This window comes from Maylandia zebra, linkage group LG18 (genome assembly GCF_041146795.1).
Source record: "Maylandia zebra isolate NMK-2024a linkage group LG18, Mzebra_GT3a, whole genome shotgun sequence".
Lineage (NCBI taxonomy): Eukaryota > Metazoa > Chordata > Actinopteri > Cichliformes > Cichlidae > Maylandia > Maylandia zebra.
In genome coordinates, this window is record NC_135184.1 from 21,819,013 (window position 1) to 21,836,879 (window position 17,867).

At 40.7% G+C, this 17,867-nt stretch overlaps 3 protein-coding genes across 4 annotated transcripts; 1 reads left to right on the plus strand and 2 right to left on the minus strand.

Moving 5' to 3' along the window:
* Positions 1-778: 778 nt before the first annotated feature.
* On the minus strand, positions 779-7,326 carry plekhj1 (pleckstrin homology domain containing, family J member 1). The gene is made up of 6 exons (XM_004542507.4): positions 6,904-7,326; positions 6,662-6,729; positions 6,501-6,567; positions 4,714-4,804; positions 2,610-2,673; positions 779-2,001 (listed from the first exon to the last, which is right to left on the minus strand). Exons 1-6 carry the CDS (start codon positions 6,995-6,997, stop codon positions 1,909-1,911), a joined length of 477 nt encoding a protein of 158 aa, XP_004542564.2. The 5' UTR covers positions 6,998-7,326; the 3' UTR covers positions 779-1,908.
* Positions 7,327-10,289: 2,963 nt separating this feature from the next.
* sf3a2 (splicing factor 3a, subunit 2) lies at positions 10,290-14,505 on the plus strand. Its single transcript, XM_004542506.5, has 8 exons — positions 10,290-10,424; positions 11,848-12,116; positions 12,229-12,275; positions 12,450-12,559; positions 12,683-12,732; positions 12,986-13,126; positions 13,220-13,288; positions 13,854-14,505. The coding sequence occupies exons 2-8, from the start codon at positions 11,919-11,921 to the stop codon at positions 14,121-14,123; spliced, it is 885 nt and encodes a 294-aa protein (XP_004542563.1). The 5' UTR covers positions 10,290-10,424; positions 11,848-11,918; the 3' UTR covers positions 14,124-14,505.
* A 263-nt stretch (positions 14,506-14,768) lies between these two features.
* On the minus strand, positions 14,769-17,650 carry LOC101485590 (uncharacterized). Of its 2 annotated transcripts, none has more exons than XM_023154569.2 (7): positions 17,558-17,650; positions 16,893-16,993; positions 15,950-15,978; positions 15,774-15,849; positions 15,567-15,701; positions 15,382-15,476; positions 14,769-15,304 (listed from the first exon to the last, which is right to left on the minus strand). In XM_023154569.2, exons 2-7 carry the CDS (start codon positions 16,984-16,986, stop codon positions 14,960-14,962), a joined length of 774 nt encoding a protein of 257 aa, XP_023010337.1. In that variant the 5' UTR covers positions 16,987-16,993; positions 17,558-17,650; the 3' UTR covers positions 14,769-14,959. The 2 variants fall into 2 exon arrangements, with proteins under 2 accessions (XP_023010337.1, XP_004542562.1); XM_004542505.1 differs by having other exon boundaries at positions 17,562-17,648.
* Between the last annotated feature and the right edge of the window lie 217 nt (positions 17,651-17,867).

Genomic DNA, 17,867 nt, shown 5'->3' on the forward strand with positions numbered 1-17,867 from the left:
ATTTTTAATTATTTTATTTGTTTAAACATTACTAAAGTAATTTATTATTTAATTAAAAATAAAATATTTCAAATATTTCCATATCCTGACAACTGTCAGGCATGGTGGTGGAGGGCTGATGATGATTTAGCGTTGTTTTGTACCCACAAAGGACATTACTGGCACAAGTTTTGCAGAGTCCAGTGAAAATCACATAAAAATGAAAACTTGCTTTGAGACTCTGCTAAAAACAACAACAACAAAAATAAAAAAACCAACCCGTCTGCTGTGCTGATGTTGCATGCCTCTTCTCACTTCATTGACTTTTTGAAGCCTCAGCTCCCTGTTCACAACTCCTCCTTTGCTGGTGTGTGGATTCAAACATCAAAATGACAAAGGAAATTGTGTCGTTTGATAACAGAAATTGGCTTATGGAAAATTGATACACAGGCACTTCTTTACACCAGGGAAATACGAAAGCTCAGTCTCTCGCCTTAGCTGAAATTATTTGCCTTCAGCATCAACTTTCCTTTTTGTTTCATTTTGTGTATTTGTAGTAGCAGTGGAGGTGTGCCTGTCTGTTTAGTTTAGTGTGTGCACAGGGGCTCCAGCTGCACCCTGGCAGGCCAAAATGTATTAAGAACCTATAGAACCTAAGCTACAGACTATTTACAAGAGCTGGATGTAGCCACCGACACACATTACATTTTGTGTGTGTGTGTGCGCGTGTGTGCGTGTATGTGTGTTATCAAATGCTTTCACTTTTGGTTGACAGATGACACACTGGATGAATTTAAAATTTCTTTCAAATGGCTTTATTAGTATAAAAAAGAGATGCCAGTGAAGCAGATGTTGTTAACTAAAAACAAAAGTTCTATGTGCAAAACATTTAAAATGAAGATACATTCAATGACATGCAATTACAGAGAGACTCTTGAAAAACAAAGATTTCGCTAATTTGAAAGATGCAAAAAAGTCTTACAGGAAACTTGAGTTGAGAGCAAAATGTCAGCTCTCGTTTTCACAAATATTCACGTGATTTGTTTATTTTTATTTCCTGAATCATGCCAAGAGCCTGGTTTTTAAACACATGGTTCAACAGCTTACATAAAGGGATCTGAATCAAAGTGCCACAGAAAAGGTACAGTAGGCTGATCAAGTACGATAGTTGTAATAAAAGAAACAACCCTCAACACCCAATAACTGTGCAAAAGTATTGTCTCAAACACTAAAGGAATCTAACAATGAGGCATAACATGATAAATACACATCTGGACAGCTTTGCCTTTTTCGCAGACACTAAGTAAAATATGTGGCTCAACTCAGCAGCTCAAAAGACTCAAAAACAGTTCAAATCAGAGCAGGAATACTGCCAAAGGTTTTCTAAATCAGGCACGCTATCAACTGTAAGCTTCTTTTAAAAGGCTCCATTAAAACAATGGTTTACGTGTTAATATGTCCTCAAATTAGATATTTTGAACATAGTTCTACTCACATTACTAATAGTCCTGAATGAAAGTCGCTCTTGAAATCACATTGTCTGAATGTATAGCATCAACAGTAGAAAACATAAAATGTTTATACAGGGAACTGATTAACTGGGCCAGAAGTCTAAAAATGACACAGAAAAGGCAAATGAGAATGCCCCGAAATCACAAATATGATAGTGTTGACTTAACCAAAGCATTGCGTTGCTTGTAATGACTGACAAAGACGCAGCAGGACTAAACTGAGGATGGCTTTACATTACCTAAGACACCTGCATAGGTCTGAGGCAACCCGAGATATAATAAATGCAGCGCAGTAGAGCTCTAAGGAGCAAGATTGTGGGCGATAACGCTGTGGTTTTCAAACCAGTGTGGAGTGATGCTGGAATGGCAGAGTGAACTAATCAAAATAAAACATAGAATGTGAACACAGGACGCTGGTCTACAGGGAGGAGGTATCTCTAGCCACAAGCGGCCGGCCGTTGCTGACCTGGAAACGAGCTTCATCGGATATACCATACTGCTCCAAGGGGTCCTGTGGAGAAAGCAGGCAGTGAGTAAAACAGTGTACAGGGAAAATTAGCTGTTACTGAAGCAGAAGCAGAGTTTATATGAAATGTTTACTTCAGCAAAATCAGACTCAAAGAACCAAACAAATAGAAAAGCACTCAAACCTAGAGGTCAGAAAGCCTGGCTTTTACTTAGAGATTTTTGAGATCTCCAGAGGTTAGTGGGATTTCAGCTGCGGCTCACACTGCAATGAATAATTATATGCACAATCAAATGTACAACACGAGGAGAAAAGCTTTTGCAGCCTGTCTCATCCCGAGTAACTAGGAAATTGTTTCTAGAGAGACACATTGCTAATTGAGCTTTCTCTGGCATGTTTCGTTGTGCGCTTTGAGAGTCATCATGAAATTCCACAGTGTTGTTTACATGAATCTTAGCAGCCGAGAGAGCTCAGCATTGCTGAGCAAAACCAAAACCATCCCCCTTCATTAATCTACCAGTCTGTCTGCTATTGATGATGATAATATGAACTCCAAACCGCACTGTAACCATCCCACAGTATGAACGCTGCTGATTAGAAGCACCATCTGTGTGGCATTTAGCGCACTGGCGTGCTGCTGCGAGGGGTCTCACCTTCCCTGTGAGCCTGTGGATTTCTGTTCGATAGAATATAAGATTCTTCCTCATGAACTCGTAACTGCAAGAGATTAGACAACAAATGAACTTGACATTTAGGGAGAAATAATGTTAGACAAATACAGTAAAGATCAGAGCTGCAACTCAGCTTGTAACATTAAACACAGTCACAGGAACTTCCTCTGGAGCAAGGATCGACTTAAAATGTTCTGTAGAGGAACATTTTAATTGTTTGTTGCTCGTTGACAGGTAGCTGGGCCATGCTAGCTACGTTACGCAAGCTCAGGGTTTCCACCAGTGCGTTACAAACCCGGCAGTCTGCCTGGCCTCGGCTGACCTCCTGTCAGCTCTAAGCACAATGAATTTTACACTCCGCTACCAAGATGGACAACTATTTATTTTCAATACATCTGTCTTGCAGAGACACAGTTTTTCATAGCTGATTTTGTAGTATTTTTATAGCTCATCTTATTAATATAGTTACTATTATTACTGTTACTATAAAAAATGCTTAAATAAAAAAGTTAAATAAAAGTTAAAAGTGGAATAAAGAACAAATGTTTTTGTTTCATACCATTTACCTGTTCAGCTGATCTGTGTCTACTTCTTGTCCACTAATAAAATCTCTTATTGGTTTATGTAAACAAGCTAAAATATGAATGGGTGCTCTTTTGCTAGGCTTCTTGATTTTAGCAGACAGCATCATATGACCCCTATCCTGGCTTCTTTCTGCTTGCTTCCTCTATGGTTTAAATCTGATTTTAGGATTTTACTGATTAGCTCATCCTTGTCTGGGTTCATAGCAGAACTACTGACCCCGTATAAGCTTGCTCACAGCCTTAGATCCTGTAATGACCTTCTTGAAGACAGCAGGCTTACAGAATCACTTCCTCTTTCTTTTTATAGACTTGCTTCTAAGTCAATCCTTGCTCCAGTAGTTCATTCATTTTATTCACATTTTTAGTCTTTTTTGAATATATATGTGTGTATTTATGTGACTTTAATGGCTGTGTACCCCTGGCTGTCAATGCACTTTGTAAACTGTGTTATATTAAAATAACAATACACTATAAAAATATAGTGTATTACTGTTATTATGATGATTATTATTTGTGAGAAATGGACTCTGCGGGTCTCTCTGTCTCCCATCTTCTCTCCGCCTGTCTGCTCACATGAAGCCCAGCAGGTCTGTCTGAGCTACCACTCAATTAGCAGTTAGCAGATACATTAATCAAGCACAATATTAAATGTGCCCGACGCCACAGCTGCCAGGTCTGACAATTTTTCCGGCAGACTCACTGAAGCCCAAAGGAGAAGTTAGAGCGCTATGATCCTCCTCAGATATCCTCTGCTGTTTGGGAGTATTATGCATTCCCAGTAAGCTTTAAAACAATATGTCAGAGCTGTTATGGATCAGACTGAAGCCGTTTAACACTCACATTTCTAACACTGTGCCTCTGAAAACAGCAAAATCATTCATTTGTGACAGTTTCACCCATGTGAGTCTGTTACTCTGTTACTATGTGAGGTGTCACTTGTTCTACCCACACTGTTCAAATGGCATAGATGTGTAAGCATATTCAGCTGTACAGAACACAGCTTTTCATTATTTGGTTATTAAGTTAGAAAACACATACAAAATGCTCTTCTTTTAGACTTTATGAGCATATGTAGTCAGTACAGCTCTGTGTTTTTAAATACGTAATATAGCAAATTAAACAAATACAAAAAACAAAACTACTCACTGTGGGGGGTTAAGGGTTTTACTTTTTTTGTCTTGACCATCACCACCTGCACCATGCTTAGTTTGAACTTCAGCAGATCATCATGACTGTGTTTACTTGGCTAACTCCAATGAGTTTCTATCACGTGATTGGCTGATTAAATATTTGCTTTAAAGATCAGTTTAACAGGTGTAACTATTGGAGTATGCAGTGAGTGTGTTCTGACCTTTATGGGATATTATTTGATACCCGGTCAAAAAAATACATTTGGTTTAAAAGTTACGTTTTTCTCCATTTATTAATCACTTATTGACGGCTGTAAGTGTCTGTAAGCTTCTGTGCTTCCTGGAATAAGAAAGAAGAAAAGTCAGTCCTACCTTGCTTTGATAATGGAGTCTATCCACTCGGCACACTGCTCTTCAGTATCACATTCAAACACATATTTCCTCTCTGCTTCATCCAGAAATGCTACAGCAAACAGAGGCCATTAGAGATCAGAAACACATGAAGGAAACAAGCAGAAACAGCAGAGCACCAGTGAGAAAGTGAAATATACAGTTAGGTCAATATGGTTTTGTAGTTTTGCTTCTATATACCACCACGGTTCATTCTGCATCAAACTATTACAATATTACAGAAGTGCAGACTTTAGCTTTAACTCAATGTAGTTAACAAAAGTAATGAACTGATTGTTTAGGTATTACAACCATTTCTTACACAGTCAAACACCTGACTGCCAGTTTCATGACCAGGTGTTTCCTGTTTCCTTGTTCAATGACAAGATAAGCAGATAAAAAGTATGGAGTTGATTCCAGATGATGTTGATGAAGGCGCAGGAGGCCGAATAACCAAAATAAACCTAAATGAGAGACAACAACAACAACTGTAGGAACAGCCAAATGAGCAATCTGGTGCATTCTTAAAAAGGAAGAAGAAATGCACTGGCCAACTCAACAACATCAAAGTCTAGAATGAAGAGACACCTTCATGAATGGAAATGCTGAGAGTTTACAACAAGGTGCAAACCACTGGTTACATTCAAGAAAAGGAAGGCCAGATTAGACTTTTTCAGAAAACATCTAACAGAGTCTGGACAGATCAAACCAAGATGAACTTGTACCAGGATGATGGAAGGAGAAAAGTACAGAGAAGGAAAGACACAGCTCATGATCGGAGGCATCACACATTATCTGTCATACATGGGCATTATATGGCTGCCAGTGGAACCGGATCACTAATATTTATTTTCCCTCCAAAGCGACGAAGTATGTAATCGGTACCATTTGTCTGTCTGCTTGTTAGCAGTTTAGTGTCCACAGTTTTCATGATATAATTTTCACATTTGGTGTGATGGTAGATACCAATACAGCTCGAGGTGATTTCATTTTAGTGAGAATTGTGTCAATGTTAAAGTCACACAGAATATGAAAAAAAAAGCTGTAAACTTTATATCATCCACAATTTTTTTAATGGATTGTCTTCAAATTTCACAACAAGAAACTAGACCATGGGGTAAATTAAAACTAGGTTGGCTAAGCATTTGACCTTTATCTTCATTTCTAGCACCCAAGGTCAAAGTTGACCTTGAAAACCATTTTAAAGAAATTATATTGAGTAATATATCATATGAAAGCACATGGAGAGACCAGTACAACACACTTTCAATTTTCTCAATACGACACCCGATGATGTCACAATGATGCCATTAACAGGTTGATGTCAGCATGTTGTAATAAAGACATCATAAAATATAACAGTTTTAGCACAGCCCTTGCTCTTCGGCGGGAGTTGCACTCTGTGACTGCTGATAGAAATATGAGCAAAAGCAACTCAAGAGTTTTTTAAACCAAAGAAATGGGATCGTCTTCAACTGAAGTTGGTCACCCGATCTCAACCCAAAACTAGTAACTAAAGGTGGCTGCAACAAAGACCAGCACAGAGGGTTACAGTTTATAAAAATGGTTGTAACTCCTAAAGAGGTAATGTGATATTGTTGTTATAGCCCTTGAATAAAAGCTGGGAGTCTGCGCTTCAAAGGCATGTTCATTGTTTGATGTAAAAACCACTGGGGTTGTGTACAGAGGCAGAACTACCAAAAACAAATCGGTCACTTATAGACTTACAGTCACTCCTAACTGTACCTCTAAAGGATGCTGAAGCTTACCAATAGAGAAAGTCTGGCTGTCCTCCCTCTCCACCCTACACTGCTCCAGCAGCAAAGCTCCAATTGGCTGCCAAATAAACACTCAGTTAATTTTGACCCCACTTTTGAAAAAAATGTGTTCAATTTATCACAGAAAATGCTGTGACAACAAGCATACTGACCTCTTCCTCATCAGTCCGGAAATAAAAGAGGAAGTTGACGACAAGTTTCACTAGCCTCTTCTTTACAACTGCAAGGCCACAAAAGGGAAGTTAGACAGACAAACTCGTCTCTACAACAAACACAAAGCAGCCCAGCTGTCGCATGAAGTACACAGAGAGAGATATGTCTAATATCTGATGCTGACATTAGCTGCTGTGCCCAAATACACGAAACGGAAGTGCGTCTGAATGATTGTCCTTACCGTCTCCTTTCTTGGGACCTCTCATCCCCAGTTCAGCTGCTCTCTCCGAGGGCTGGCGGCTCAGTAACACCAGCTCCTTCTCGTTGAAACGCATCGCGGACACACACAAACACTCACAGGCTTGACAAACAGACGGACACACGCAGGTACACGGATGCTAAAGAGGACCCGTACCCCCAGTCGAAAGCATAACACAGGAGTTAGCTAACGGTAGTACGGTGCAAAAACTATACTGTATACACCGCTGAGTCCACGTCGCTGCTTCGTTATCTAACGTCCCCGAAACCTGTCGGACTGCGTTTGATCATTTCTGAGGGTCAACTGAAAACAACAGCTCTGGACTTCATGTCACACACCCACACCTCTAGTAGTAATGACACTCCTCTCTGCTAAGGTTGTCTTCTTCCTCTTCTTCGTCAGGCGCGTTACTGCCCTCTGCAGGTCAAAAATGGCTCCTTTGCTCTGTGCCCTTTCTTCTTGATATTTACAATTGAACATGTGTATATATTAGTGCTATTTCTTACATTTGTAAACTTTGTAATGTATTATATTATTTCATTACTTTAGTCTGTTACTGTTATTGTCTTGGAGCAACTGAAACCCATATAATTTCGTTAAGGATTATTAAAGTATTCTGATTCTGATTCTCTGCTGGTATTACAAATCAAATCAAATCAAATCAAATCAAATCAAATCAAATCACTTTTATTGTCACATCACATGTGCAGGCACACTGGCACAGCACATGCGAGTGAAATTCTTGTGTGCGAGCCCCACAAGCAACAGAGATGTGCAAACACAACAACACAAACGAGCAAAATACAAGAATGGCCAACCTGAAACTAATAAATATATGTACAATATATAATAGTGTATGCATTTCTGGATGTGTATACTAAATATTTTCCTACGTGTGTGTGTGTGTGTGTGTGTGTGTGTGTGTGTGTGTGTGTGTGTGTGTGTATACACATTTTTACAAATTAAATAGTAAAAAAAAAAAAAAAAAAAAAAAAAATAATAATAATAAAATATATAAAATATACAGAGTTGAATATGTGCAAAACAAGTGGCATTTATATACAGTGTGGAGTGCATAACGTTGAAGTTCCAGTAGTGAAGCTGAGGTGTCTATGACGTGTTCAGCAGTCTGATGGCCTGATGGAAAAAGCTGTCTCTCAGTCTGCTGGTACGGGACCGGATGCTGCAGAACCTCCTTCCTGATGGAAGCAGTCTGAACAGTTTATGGCTGGGGGGACTGGAGTCCTTGATGATCCTCCCCGCTTTCCTCAGGCAGCGCTTCCTGTAGATGTCTTGGAGGGAGGGAAGCTCACCTCCAATTATCCGTTCAGAGCACCGCACTACTCGCTGGAGAGCTTTGCAGTTGTAGGCGGTGCTGTTGCCATACCAGGTGGTGATGCATCCAGTGAGGATGCTCTCAATGGCACAGTGATAGAAGGTCCTGAGGATGCGGGGGCTCATGCCGAATCTTTTCAGTCTCCTGAGAAAGAAGAGGCGCTGCTGCGCCTTCTTCACTGTTTTGTTTGTGTGTACTGACCACGTAAGATCCTCAGCCAGATGTACTCCAAGGAACCGGAAGCTGCTCACTCTCTCCACAGCAGCGCCGTTGATGGTGATGGGGGTGTGTACTTCTCTGCACCTCCGGAAGTCCACTATCAACTCCTTTGTCTTTGCGACGTTGAGGGTGAGATGGTTGTCTTGACACCAGTGGGTCAGGGCGCTGACCTCCTCCCTGTAAGCCGTCTCATCACCGTTGGTGATAAGACCCACCACTGTAGTGTCGTCCGCAAACTTCACAATGATGTTGGAGCTGTTAGTGGCTGTGCAGTCGTAGGTGTAGAGTGAGTACAGGAGAGGGCTCAGTACACACCCCTGTGGAGCACCAGTGTTCAGTGTGATGGGGGATGAGGTGATGCTGCCCAGTCTGACCACCTGGCGTCTGTCAGACAGGAAGCTAAGGATCCAGCTGCAGAGGGAGCTGCTCAGTCCTAGATCCTGCAGTTTCCTGTCCAGCTTCGAGGGAACGATGGTATTGAATGCTGAGCTGTAATCTACAAACAGCATCCTCACATACGTGTCTCTCTTCTCCAGGTGTGACAGGGCAGTGTGTAGTGTCAGGGCTATGGCATCATCAGTGGACCTGTTGTGGCGGTATGCAAACTGTAGAGGGTCCAGTGAGTCGGGTAGTGCAGAGCAGATGAAGTCCCTGACCAGCTTCTCGAAGCATTTGCTTACGATGGGGGTCAGGGCTACAGGTCGCCAGTCGTTCAATGAGGAGATGGTGGAGGATTTGGGTACAGGGACGATGGTGGCCATTTTGAAGCAGGCTGGGACTACAGACAGAGAGAGGGAAAGGTTGAAGATGTGCGTGAACACTCCAGCCAGCTGAGCCGCGCATGACCTGAGGACGCGGCCGGGAATCCCGTCCGGACCAGTAGCTTTGCGTGCGTTCACCTTCCTGAAGCACTTCCGCACATCCTCCTCAGACACAGTGTGCGCACTGACGTCATCCGCGGTGCGCACACTGTCCGGTCTCATGGTGTTCGCTGTGTCGAATCTAGCGTAGAATACGTTTAGATCCTCACATAGAGAGGCCGTGGTCTGCGGTGTGCTGGTTTTCCCTCTAAAGTCTGTGATCGTGTTTAGTCCCTGCCACATACAAATGTATTTGTAATGTCTTTCTAATACTAGAGGTCAGCGGAGAATGGCCAAGCTGGTTCAAACTGTCAGGAAGGCAACGGTAACTCAAATAACCAGTGATTACTACCAAAATATGCAGAAGAGTGTCTCTGAATGGGCAACACATTGAACACTGAAGCTGATAGGATATAGCAGCAGAAGACCACATCTGGTGCCACTCGTGTCAGTTACGAAAGGGAAGCTGAGGCTACAATTCACACAAGCTTATGAAAATTAAATAAATTAAATAAAATTAAATAAGCATATTTATTGGTGCTGCCACATTTGAATGATAGTGTCAGAATTTGGGGTAAAGAACATGAAATTATTGTTCCATCCTGCCTTAAATGCTTCAGGCTAGTGGTGGCTAGCAGAACTTTTAGGCCTCTTAGCACTACAGCTTACCTGAAAATGAAATCGAAACTAAAAAAAACTGTCAAGTACAATGAAAAAAAATTAAGAAATTAAGAAAAAAAACTAAAAAAAAATGCAAAACTTTAAAAATTGTGTTTTAGAATTGTGTTTCTACTGAAAATGAAATAGGAAAAAGGCCAGAATTTCTAAATGAACCACTGAGCAGTTTATCTTTTTTAATTAATTATTTTTTACCTCCTGTGTCTGCTGCTGTGAAACAATCAGAAATTTAAGAACACGAAGGCCCCCCTCATAGGTCCAGCCGTCGTGTTGGCTGGAGATCCAGCCCAGCAGGTGGCAGTAACACACCAGAGGGATTTTTACAAACCACCAAAACCCGGGAAAAAGAATCTACTGAAGCGCATGCGCGCAACAAATCAGATGAGCGTGTCGCTGTCGTTGTGAAACTGGTGAGTGTTTTGATAAAGTAATCTGTTTGTAGTCTCCTAAAATGTTTAATTTTGTGGCTAACGGATGTGGTCATTTTGCATTTTTAATATTCACTTTAATCATCTGTATTTGTTAAAAGCTTTTCATATTTATTTGGTAGCACCATTAGCTTAGCATTAAAATTGCTAGCGCATTTAGCGGCTTTTGTATGCTAAAATGCTACAGCTAGCTAGATGTTGTTGGGATCATTCAGAAGAATGGATTTCTTTTTTAATAACGGGAAGAATCTTTTTTTGCTCGCTGGTAAATTGCCACCGATAACTTAACTTGGTCCTCTAAAAACCGCTGTTTGGGCCTTACTCCGCAGTGTTCATGTTGACTCTTTGTAAGGACGTTAGCATTGGGAATCTTCGTATAGAGGGGATTGTAATGACGAGTTGCTTTTAAAACAGGTTATATGACCCATATAGGTTTGAGCAATAAAAATGTGTCCAGGTTAGAGCCTTAGCTAAAACACAAGTAATAATGCAAATCTACACATGATGCTGTTGTTGTGCTACAGCCCTGGAGTGCAGGGTTATTAATGTGGACCTTCACTGGCAGTACTTGTTAGGGCAATGTAATATGGCCAAAAACATTTATCACGATATATATTTGAAAATTTGCGATAACAATATAACTGACGATATAATTGACGCGAGACAAAATATTTTAGAACTCCACAACTTTATCAGTGCAAAAAAAAAATCAATGTATTTTCACTTAAACAAGCAGCTGTTTTTTATGTTAATTAAAGCTATATAAAAATTTAACAGTGCAAATGCAAATTCCTTCCTGACAGTTTAACCAAAAGGCATTACCAGTGGAAATTTGCCGACATATCCTGAGCATAACCATGTATAATATCCATAAAACTTAAAAAAGAGGTTATACACACAATGCGGTAATATTATGTTGAAGCACAGTACATATTACTCTGCGAGGCTCCTGACTACGGTACCTGCTCTGACAATCCATCAAGTGGTGCGGCTTCGTAAAGGCGTACTAAAAAATTTTTTGACAGATTTTTGAGCGCCGCGTACTGCATAAAATCGGTACGGTAATAACGATGGCCCACTTGCATTCTCTACCAAAAAATGTGCTTTGGTGTGTATCTGACGGATGAAAGCCAAACCAGTTCCACACCACTGAAGTTGCACCATTTTTACAAACCAATTCTGGTTCATCTGTTTCATTCAACGATTCGCTTTCGCCCTTCTCATTCTCCGTCACCACCATGCTTTTTCCGCCATGTATGTATGAAAACAAAGGCACTGCACATGCGCGTTTTACCCATATTCTTTTGCGATATTTCATTTTCTTATCATTGCCTAACATTATACCGGTATTATGAATGGTATGATATGGCCCAGCCCTAGTACTTATTGTTTTGTTTTTCACCAGGTAATCGGGGGAATCTATTTGGAGTAACTGTCAACGTTCGTGTGACTGTTTAAGTCCAAAACCTTACAAAAATGGATTTCCAGCATCGAGCTGGAGGGAAGACGGGGAGCGGAGGGGTGGCATCTGCCTCTGAGAGTAACCGTGACAGGCGAGAACGGTTACGTCAGTTGGCCTTGGAGACCATTGATATCAACAAAGACCCCTACTTTATGAAGAACCATTTAGGATCATACGAGTGCAAACTTTGTCTGACACTTCACAACAATGAGGTGAGAGACGCATAATGAGACATTTCTCTGTTAACTGAATTTGCTTTTATTTCTTGTCATCGGGGTGTCTTATTTGAAAAGAAAAATTAAAAAATGTCTCTCTGTATTTCAGGGAAGCTACTTAGCTCACACACAAGGAAAGAAACACCAGACCAATCTGTAAGTCCATACATTATCTGTGCTACAACACAGAAGTGCAATAGCTGTAACTTTATGTTCTGATTTAATTAAAGTGGCTGTTTAACACAAATGAGTCCCAATTTAAAACTTCTGGAGAAATTTAAATTTAAAGAAATGTAATTTTGAGGAAAACCTTTTACATACATTTTTCAGAGCACGGAGGGCAGCCAAAGAAGCAAAAGAAGCTCCTGCTCAACCAGCTCCAGCCAAAGTGAAAGTTGAGGTCAAGAAGTTTGTCAAAATTGGTCGACCAGGATACAAAGGTAGGCAAGCTCTGGCATTTTATATGGTAGTCACAGTTTGGTTTATAATACTAGTTTCTTTAAAAAATGCATTGTTAAAAAAATTAACGTTTTCTTTTTCTTTTTTTTTTAAATTATTCACAGTGACCAAACAGAGGGATCCAGAGATGGGACAGCAATCTTTACTTTTCCAGGTTTGTATATTTTGAAAGAATGCACATAATCCAGTATCCTTTTGAGGCCACGTAAATAAGTTATTATTTGTGTGCTTCAAACCAAAGCAAAATGCTCACTTATTCTTTGGATAATCTGGTGAGTGTAAAGGGGCTTTACACTGAAACTGGGTCACAGGAACAAATCATAACCTCATGCTCTAACCTGCAAAGTTTCACAACACCACAACAGTAAAGGCCATGTGTTACTGACCTTCTTTTCTTGGCCCATCAGATTGACTATCCAGAGATCGCTGAAGGAATTGGACCCAGGCATCGCTTCATGTCTGCTTACGAACAGCGCATTGAGCCTCCCGATCGTCGCTGGCAGTACCTGCTTTTTGCTGCTGAACCATATGAGACCATTGCTTTCAAGGTGAGACCTGCACTTTTCTCTTCCCCTTATGTTTTTTTTTTCTTTGTCATTTTTTCCTTCACTCGTGTAATAACAAGATGTTTGCTGTTTTAGGTACCCAGCAGAGAAATTGATAAAGCAGAAAACCGCTTCTGGACCCACTGGAACAAAGAAACTAAACAGGTACCATGTATGTTACAGAGTGTCTGCCAGTAGAGTTATTGGGTCCAGCAGCCAGAACCAATGGGAGGGGTGAAGCAAAGTGGACACACTGTGTGTCAAAAACGGAACAGCTGAGGTGTAGATTTAGCTTCTAGCTGTCTGATAAGATGCGCACCTTGGGGAATTTTCCCTGTCTTTCCGTATGAGAAGTCAATAATGTGCCGCAGAGTGAGAGAGCTCTGAATCATTGTTTACCTCATTTACATGCAAACCTGATCTAATTAGTAAACAAACGTGGGTGAATGTCAGCCCGTGGGTGAATGAAGGTAAAACGGTCGCTTGAACTTGTTTACATTTCAAATTTTTTCAAGCTGTTATGCACAAATAGCAGTTGATGGGAACAGTGAGTCAATAAAGTGACCTTAATATTTGTTCTATATGTTTACCTCTTCATCTTAAAAATCCTTGTAAAAAGTTTCTGTGATACACTAGTTTGAACTAGTGGAACTCGTATATTAGTTTTCCTAAATTGTTTCTAATAGTGGAAACATGTCTTTAATTGTTCTTTTTTTGTTGTTCTATCCAGTTTTTCCTACAGTTCCACTTCAAAATGGAGAAACCTGTTACCCAGTCGAGCGGCCCAGCACCTGCTGCCACTGTGAAGCGTCCTCCTCCCCTTATGAGTGGAGATCACCCATCAAACGACTCTCTGCCCCCTCCCCCTCCAGGGGGAATGTCCATCCCTCCTCTTCCGCCTGGTGCCCCAGGAGCCCCTCAGATGCCCCCACAGATGCCCATGCCCCCCATGCCAATGAGGCCACCCCCTCCGGAGGGCCTTACATTAGCTAATAACTGATCTCTGGCCAGTGATCTGTTTTTAGTGATTTACCTTGATTTCTGTAATGGTGTGTAGTCGCACTGCCCTGCCTGTTTACAATGTCCATCTCCTTGTAGATACTGCAGTTATGTTTAGTTTTATTATTTCTGCAAAGGGTTAAAGTTCATGTTTATTGGAGTTTTCAGTCTTTGTTTGGTTTATGTAAATGTGCAGGGCAGTCTCTTACTGCAGCATCATAAATATGACCACACTCTTTTGTAATAATATCCACATTCTGGATATGGAGGTGTGATTGGAAGTTCGTATTTTAGGATTATGGTTTTGTAATTAAATGCTGTGGACAAACAGAAAATGTTTGTGTCATAAGAGTCTTTGATTTTATAAAGATATTCCACCAAAAGATTTCTTGAGTGTTCTTTAAATACTGAATCTCAGCTTTGCTTATCAGTGTGAAAACCTGAATTTACTGAGAGGACAGTTTTATTTAACTGGGCTCTCTTTAGTGGCTCTACAACAAGCTAAACTGGACAAATGAAGTCACTTGACACTTGAAGTCACTTCTAGCAACACACTGTTGACATTTTAACTGCATTTGAATGGATGGGAATAATTTATTCAGTGCCACCTTTCAGAACCAGAAAAACAAATTTGTTAACAAGATGCCTCGGTTTGAAATAAAGGATTTAATACACCAAACCACCAGAAAGCATCCAAATCTATAACACAGCACAAAGTCATGTCAGAAGATTTAATTGCAAGCACACTTTAAGGCTCAGATTTTGACAAAATTGCCACCTTTTAATAATGAATAAATCATACCAGCTGATGAGAAAATAGCTTCTACTAGAGTGAAATTATTCTTCTGGACTCTTTTTCTTTGCCTCTGACCTCTTATTTTCCTGAGCAACAGCCTCCTCATCTCCTGCATCTTCAGGATCACCTTTTTTGTCTCTACCTTTCTTTACTTTGATTTCTTCATTTCTGGCTTTCGTGGCTCTCCTGCCCTTTAAGTTCTTATCTCTTTGCTTTATGAGTTTCTTATCTGGAAGTGGTTTGTTTCTCAGAGCTCTTAATCCTCGTGCTGTTGCTCCTCTCTTTGATTTTCCCCTTTTAACCTCTCCATCATCATCGTCCTCTTCTTCCTCGTCATCAAAGTCAGGCAGCCACCAAAACACGACTTCCCACAGAGATGTTTCAGGCTGCCGGGGGAGAACAATCAAACAAAATGTTCACGCCACCTATGTTGATCAGCGATCATTTTTAATCGCCAATTTACCTCCGGCAGTGGTCTTCTGTGTCGCAGTGAGCCTGATCGCCTCATGGTCAGTCCAGTTTCTTCCTCTTCAACTGCTTTGTGACCACGTAAGGTTTCTGTTTTGGTTACAAGAAAGGATCACTCACTCACAGTAGATGTGCTATTTTCATACCTGAGTTTTCACTTTAGTTCACTGGTTTACTTGCCATTGAGCCTCTGAAAACCTGAGGTGAGCACCAGGATGGTAATGGCCACAAGCAAACAGCGGTTCAGGGTGACGTTCTCCCACGGGGTTTCGATCTGAGTCGGATTCTGAATGGACAAGGTTTTGTGCAAGGATGCTGAAAGAAAAAAGAAGTTAACAGGATGCACGGATCAGGGAGACAAGGGTAGGGGAGAAAGATGGGACTCACTTGGTTTGGGGAAACTGACTTCTCTGGTTATAGTCTTGGGTTCTGGTGCTGGCTGCTGTGGAGCTGGAGCCATTTCCTATTTAAGAACAATGTGAAGGTTAATAAAAAACGTCTGTGAGCTGTGAGGGCTGGCAGCTGAGTGAGAAATTGTTAATGCTGGTTGTTTTCCAACCTACCTCCCTGATTTTTCTGGTAGCGTACATTTCTGGAAGGGACAGATGGAGATTTAATGAAGGGTGATATCATACACCATTAACAAAAAAACAAAACCCCAAACAGCCATGCACTCAATCTGGAACTGGTTTGTTTACATCTATTAACATATATTCATATACTTGTGCTGGCTGAACACATGTTTTTCAATTTTATTAACTCCTCTGTAGATAAACTACAAGTCATCAGTGAAAAATACTGTTCTGGTTGAAAAGACTGCAGGCATGCTGGGAGCTCCGGCTGGCTTTGAGCTGAATGTTAAATGCTATGTTTCCCCATTTCAACATGCACTTAGCACAAAGTTCAGGGTGAGGTTGATGCACTTGATCATTAACCAATAAAAGAACAAAAGCCCAGATTTTTATGCCCAGCGCAAAGTCAGATATGAGTGTGAGAAGCAAAACTGTCATGAAGCTGTTGGTGCTATTGTTTTCTACAGCCATTGGTGCTATTTGATAGCCTAGCTTGTTAGCCGCGCAGAGAACAATTCGACTTCTACACTGTCAAGACCAAACCAGCTAAACTGTGCAATAAACTGTGACAATGAGTCTGAAAAATGTTTCTCCAAAAAAAAAAGTTTCCAGAAACTCCTGCTGTAGAGGCCTCATAAACATATGACATGAAAATATGATACTTTCCTTTTTTTGTTTAGATTTATGTTTCAGAAGATGTTATTTTTGTGGAAATAAGCGCAGTGCACCCCACTGCACTGAGAAATGATCCATCCAGCATGGCTGTGGCTCATTATCACTGTGTTGCTTTCCACCAGGAGTCAGATTTCGGTGGCTCCTTGTGCTGCTGTTCCCTAGTATTTATAGAGTTGTACGCATATCCTGTATTTGCAATGGAAGAAATCATTTATGCATAGTCATTAACAATTCAGTGCGTGTGTGTGTGTGTCGCCACCTGGTTTGCGGATCTGCCTAACAGGTTTCTGTGGAGGAGGATCTGCTCTTGGTGGCCATAACTCCTCTTCAAATGTTTCATAGCTTTCTTCCATTTCTTCCCTGAGAGAGATGGAGGAGAAGGAACATGGGAGTAGCAAATCATTTAAATTTTTCATGTTTTAGCAGACAATCACAAAAAGATCACAAAAGCTGCAGAGGCCAGTTCAGCTTTTTTAAGGGATGGTCTTGCTTTTTCTTAAGTTCTGAATGCGAGATAATTCATTGGATCGCACTCTTATCACAGTTGTTCTTATCACTATTCCTTCCCCCATAAAAAAAAAAAAATCCTGATGTCTCATTGGGATTCAGTTTTGACTGCATAAAACGATACTAGTAAAAGGTCAACTTTGCCACTTTTGCATTAAATTAAAGCAGTTTGCTGACCTTAACATTTACAAATGAATACAGTAAGGGCCTTATGTGTTGCATGACATTTCGCAACAGACACTGAGGTAATGCCCTTCCAGGCCTATAAATAGATAAAGCAATGGTACCAGCAGACAAATGGATACACACTATATAAATACACAAAAAAATTAAAGCCCTAATGTTTCTCTTATATTCTTGATCAATCTTTTCTGTGTTTCAGCTGTAAAGTCAAACCCCAATTGAAAGAATACCTACCTGCCTCAACATTTGGGGTCCCCTGGGCAGTGCTGGGAAGCCTTTGTCACAGAGCTGTTGTTCCTCCACAAAGATGGCAGCTGAGTTTCACTCTGAACTGTCTGATAGCCAAGAACAGGTGGCGGAGAATGAAAAAACAAAAAGGTATTAGGTGTCAGGCGCTGACTGAGGGAGGGCTGACATTAACATGCTTTATGCAACCACTAGATCACAGAGTGATGAGGGTGGGGGGAAATAACCAGTTCTGAAAAACTCTGACCCATTTTGGATAAATATCACTTTGTGTCCAAGGAGTCAAGGAGGAAAAATG

Excerpts from the sequence above, each read along its gene's own strand:
- plekhj1 (XM_004542507.4), bottom strand. The coding sequence starts at position 6,997 with ATGCGTTTCAACGAGAAGGAGCTGGTGTTACTGAGCCGCCAGCCCTCG. Across the intron at positions 6,730-6,903 it reads AGGTCCCAAGAAAGGAGACG|TTGTAAAGAAGAGGCTAGTG; the intron begins GTAAGGACAATC and ends GTGGCCTTGCAG. Across the intron at positions 2,002-2,609 it reads TCCACAGGCTCACAGGGAAG|GACCCCTTGGAGCAGTATGG; the intron begins GTGAGACCCCTC and ends CTTTCTCCACAG.
- LOC101485590 (XM_004542505.1), bottom strand. Across the intron at positions 15,979-16,892 it reads TAGGCAGATCCGCAAACCAG|AAATGTACGCTACCAGAAAA; the intron begins GTGGCGACACAC and ends TGTCCCTTCCAG. Across the intron at positions 15,477-15,566 it reads AGGTTTTCAGAGGCTCAATG|AAACCTTACGTGGTCACAAA; the intron begins GCAAGTAAACCA and ends TAACCAAAACAG.
- sf3a2 (XM_004542506.5), top strand. The coding sequence starts at position 11,919 with ATGGATTTCCAGCATCGAGCTGGAGGGAAGACGGGGAGCGGAGGGGTG. Across the intron at positions 12,560-12,682 it reads TGGTCGACCAGGATACAAAG|TGACCAAACAGAGGGATCCA; the intron begins GTAGGCAAGCTC and ends AATTATTCACAG. Across the intron at positions 12,733-12,985 it reads AGCAATCTTTACTTTTCCAG|ATTGACTATCCAGAGATCGC; the intron begins GTTTGTATATTT and ends TTGGCCCATCAG.